Source organism: Lampris incognitus, chromosome 5 (assembly GCF_029633865.1).
Source record: "Lampris incognitus isolate fLamInc1 chromosome 5, fLamInc1.hap2, whole genome shotgun sequence".
Taxonomy (NCBI): Eukaryota; Metazoa; Chordata; class Actinopteri; order Lampriformes; family Lampridae; genus Lampris; species Lampris incognitus.
Window position 1 is genome coordinate 21,271,756 of NC_079215.1, and position 5,000 is coordinate 21,276,755.

General features: G+C 46.0%; 1 protein-coding gene across 1 annotated transcript in view; it reads right to left on the reverse strand.

The window, feature by feature from the left end:
• Nucleotides 1–4,782, reverse strand: part of LOC130113274 (adhesion G protein-coupled receptor L1-like) — a 30,889-nt gene extending 26,107 nt beyond the window's left edge. Inside the window, exons 1-2 of the mRNA XM_056280843.1 lie at nucleotides 4,713–4,782; nucleotides 3,083–3,296 (exon numbers count right to left, since the gene is read on the reverse strand). Of these exons, the coding sequence (XP_056136818.1) occupies nucleotides 3,083–3,296; nucleotides 4,713–4,782 (284 nt within the window). The remainder of the gene's footprint in view (nucleotides 1–3,082; nucleotides 3,297–4,712) is intronic.
• Between the last annotated feature and the right edge of the window lie 218 nt (nucleotides 4,783–5,000).

Genomic DNA, 5,000 nt, shown 5'->3' on the forward strand with positions numbered 1-5,000 from the left:
TGGTGATTTTGCTTTTAGCCCTAAATCTATTAATGTTCAAAAGATTCCCATCATCTCTGTAAATGATTTCAACTCCCTGAGGCAGATTGGGACCCATGAGCTGGAGAATGGTGGCAATGAAGACAGAGAACAGGGTTGAGCAATGACATGGCCTTGTTTAACTCCTGTGTGGACCTTGAAGGACTCTGTCTCTTCTCCATAATGGCTGAGTACTCTGGGTGACATATTGTCATGTAGTTATCATAGTAATCAGATATATTTGTCAGGGCAGCCTATTTTTGACAGAACTATCCAGACAGCCTGACAGTTTACAGAATCGAAAGCTTTGGTTAAGTCTCTAAAGGCCACATACAATGGTTGAGTCTGTTTCTGAGCTTTTAGTGTCCATGGTGCCTCTGTTAGGACAGAAACCGCTCTGGGATTCTGGCAGAATTTCTTTCCTCTGATTTTGGGAGGAGTCTGTTGATCAAGACCCTAGCCAGAGCTTTCCCTGTGGAAGAAAGTAGGGAAATGTCACGGTAGTTTCTGCACTCAGCTTTGTCCCCTTTCTTAGAGATAGAGACAATGAGTGTGTCCCTAAGTTGTGCAGGGATTTCCTTTTTTCCCATATTCTAGGTAGTAGGGCATGGATATGTCTGAGGAGTGTAAGTCCACCTGCTCTCAGTACTTCTGCCGATATTTCACCAGGATCAGCAGCCTTGTTGATTTTCATCTTCCTGATGGCATCTTGGAATTAGACTAGGTGGCGCTGCCTTGTCTTCCTCATTGGGCTGTTGAAGGAGTTGTTGGAGAGCATCCATCTCAGGGCTACAGTCCCGGTTTAAAAGGTGCTGGTCATGCTCTTTCCACCTCTCGTTGATTGACTTATTCTCTGTTAGCAGTGTGTGCCCATCTTTGGAGCGAAGGGGGGTTAGACGGTGGTGGCTGGGACTGTATATTGCTTTAGTAGCACCAAAGAAGTCTGCAAGGTGTTGGATCTCAAGGGCCTTCTTTGTCCACCATTGGTTATTCAATTCCTTTATCCATCTTTGGATGGCTGACTTTCCTCTTGTATGGGCAGCTCATTTGTTTAACCAGTTGATGTCATTCTGCCAGATAGTAAAGGTTTGCCTCTTGATGTTGGCTAACCGTTGGATTTCTAGGTCATTCTCATCAAACCAATCTTGGTGGTTCTTCATCTTATGTTCAAGAGTGGATTTACAGCTACCAGGGATTGTAGTCCTGAGCATATCCCAGTGGCTTTCAATATCATCTAGATACTGCTTGGGCATAGATGTAGTGAGCATGGCCTGGAACTGTTGATGAGAGGAGCTATTAGTCAGTCATTTGAGGTTGAACTTTGGGCGGCTTTGCTTTTTCTGCACCCTTCTTTTCCGGTGAAGATGGATGGACAGGGTGGAGCGGCTAAGGCAGTGGTAAGTCCGGCAGTCATCTGCACTGATTATCACTCTGGTGTTAAGTACCTCTCATCGGTCTCTTGGACAGATGATAATGTACTCAGTGAGGTGCCAAATGTTAGAATGAGGGTGCCTCCAGGTTGTTTTAAATTTGTACTCTGGTGGAAGAGTGTGTCGGTGATGATTAGGCTGTGTTCTGAGCATGTTGTTAACAGCAGGATGCCATTGGATTTTGTGTTTCCAACTCCTTCCTTGCCGATTATGCCTTTCTACAAGTTGTAATTTTGTCCCACTCTGGTAATGAAATATCTAAACAGGATTAGCTTATCCTGCTTGAGGACTTTGTTGAGAACATTGTCCAGGTTGGCCTTGTGAGTCAAGTGTTGGAGCATATGCACTGATGACAGTGATGATTTGGTATTTTACAAGCACCAGTTGTGTTGTCATCAGGTGTTCATTGATGCCCAGAGGAAGCTCAGCAAGGTGGCAAATGAGGCTGTTTGTGATGGTAAAGCCCACACCGTGGATCCTCGGCTCATCACCTGCGTTTCCTTTCCAGAAAAAAAGGATAGCCAACTTTCTCCTCTTTCAGCAGAGTGTGGCAATATCAACCCGGAATCTCCTCAGCTCTCGTGCGATGATGGCAGTGCCCGATTCAGGTCTATCGCTGGATTGATTGCCCATGAGGATTCGCATGTTCCAGGCTCCAAAATATACGAGCTTCTGTTTCTGACTGCATGATGGTGATCCCTGCAGTGGTCCAGACAGGAGTTATAAGGCAGACTGTGTTTAGGGCACCTTTTCTAGCCCCCTCCCCAACTGGGGTGAGCAGAGCGAAACCTATAGGGCTGTTTAGTCGTGGGTGCAGCAGCCGAGAAGCTCCTCTCTCCCAGTCCCAGGGCTTAGCAACTGATAATGCACCCACCAGCAGTGTGCCAGCTTGTGGCTAGGGGCTGCCAGACATCACTGTCCTGCCCCTGTCACCGCTTCCTGGTCATCGCAGGGCTTTGACTCAGGGTGTCTATGGGTTGATTCCCTTGCGGGAGGACACCTGTGTGTGACAGCTTTTTACGTGGAATGGATGATGAGCCTGCAGCCACCACACGGTCCTTGGCAAGGGGTGGCCAGTGTCCAATGGCATGGAGAACCAAGGCGATTGGGGACCACCCTCTGTTGCAGCCTTCTTCCGCCTTCACCGCCATTGTGACCTGGAGACATCATCTGCCAGTTCCGCCGTTGAGGTCTTTGTTGGATCGCGCTTTGTCTGGAGCCTCCCCCTTGACCTATCTGCCTTGGGTGACCCTACTAGGAGCCAAGCTTCGGACGGCACCAGTTTTGGGGATCATTAGTACATGCACGCTTCTCTGCCACGGCAAGGTGGTGATCCAGAGAAAGAAACACACACACACACACACACACACACACACACACACACACACACACACACACACACACACACACACACACACACACACACACACACACACACACACACATACAAACACACACAAATGAGATTCATGGCATAATGACTTCCATCCTGTTTGTATCATCACTCCATACGTGAGCACAGTATGTACAGTAGTGCATTTATGACACCATTCATGCATTTATAACTATATATCGATCAGCTGAACTGATTCAGCAACTGTATCTCATCACCCCCCCCCCACACACACACACACCTCTGGGCCATGATCTTTAATGCGTCGGGGAGGTAACACTGTGTGTTCTCCATCTGGAAAGGGTCTGCGTCACAGATTTTGTCATCAGTACGCCCGTAGTTGGCGGTCTCCACCATCACCACGTCGCTGCCAGGGCAACGCAACTCAATGGGGTAGCCCTCGCACGCCAGCTCCCTGCGCAGCAGCCCGAATGGCATGGCGGCCCTGGACATGGCTGGGGATGGGTGGTAGTGGTGGTGGGGGTTAAGTTAAGGTGGGGGATAAAAGGTGGAGGTGGCAAGGGAGAGAAAGAAAGAAAGAAAGAAAGAAAGAAAGAAAGAAAGAAAGAAAGAAAGAAAGAAAGAAAGAAAGAAAGAAAGAAAGAAACAAACAAACAAACAAACAAACAAACAAACAAACAAACAAACAAAGAGAGAAACAATGAGAGAGAAACAAAGAGAAGAAAACAAGAAACAAAGTTTTTTGGTTCAGACGACAAGAAATGTTGATGGACCAACCAATGGATAATCAGCGGAGGCACTAATGAATTGATTCGAACCCAGGTAATACTAACACGACAGCGCGCCACCAACTGTGGTTACCTTGATGATTGTCTTGACAGTAATCCCACAACCAGCACAAGCATTAGCACACCCAAATTTCTGCTTTTGAGTCACGTAAACTCTGAGAAAAAGAACAAAAGATTTCTTCTTCTTCTTCTTCTTCTTCTTCTTCTTCTTCTTCTTCTTCTTCTTCTTCTTTTTTCACAGCGACTACCTGTTCAAGTCATCCCACCAGAAAATGCAGGGGCAGTGTATTTAATGATATAAGTATATATTCCATCCATTATCCAAACTGCACATTCCTGCTGTCGGGGTCGTGGGGGTGCTGGAGCCTATCCCAGCAGTCATACAAACTTATATAATTATACTCCTGTTATATAAGCAACAAGGAAGAGGCCTTCGCATGTTGCTTGATGCATGAGCACACGACAGAGCCGTTTTTTTATTAAAACTAATATTATCTGTCCCACTGGACTAAGGGCAACGGTAGGCTCGATCCCATCACATCATATAATAAACTGAATAAACTATCATGAAAAAAATAAATGAACCTTTCTTTCAAGTGAACTTAATACTGTATCTTTCATATCATAGTTCAAATGTTCTGTGGAACTGTTTAAGAAACAAATCAGCCATCCTTGGATCAAATTCACATATAATTATGAAAAAAGTCAGCTGTGTGAGCAGCCCCTGTAGCTATCCATGGTACTGAATCCAAGGCTGCTTGTTGACTGGTCGTTAGAGGAGTTCTACGCTGGTTCTGAAACATTGCCTTTGGCTGGCTCCAAACTTCAAATGTTTCTTTAATTAATTAAATAATAAAGGAAACCTTTTTTTGTACAAATTTTGCCAAGCTGACTTTGTCTCACTCTAACCAAGCAAGCGCTGTGCTGAATGCCAGTTCATCAACAACAACAAAAAGGTATTCGTTTGAGAAGGTTAATCCCACTCATCCGGGTCCTGAGAGAGCAACAAATTCGATAAAAAAAGGAAAAAAAAAGGTTTATATGCTTCAAATGACCAGTGACATCCTGCTAATTGCCGTGCTAGACGTAGACGCGACACCTCCTAAGGGGTGTGACTCTTACCTTGGCTAGATGGGTCAATGTGAGCCAGGGTGAGCACACACGCCCCCAGGAACCACAGTGTCACGGCCATACTGGGCAGGAAGGGTTACGACGTCGCACCAGATGTGTCAGGAAAGCCTGAGGAGAAAGACAGGAAGTGAGAAATGCGAAGTAATGCGCCTTCTCTCTCCCCGCGCGAGCGCGCGTGTGTGCGCGCGCGTGTACACGATGAGCGGGTTATTTGAAAATAGTGCATGTTACAAAAGCCAAAAACATACTTTTTCTTATTATAGGGAACTACCTCTCCTA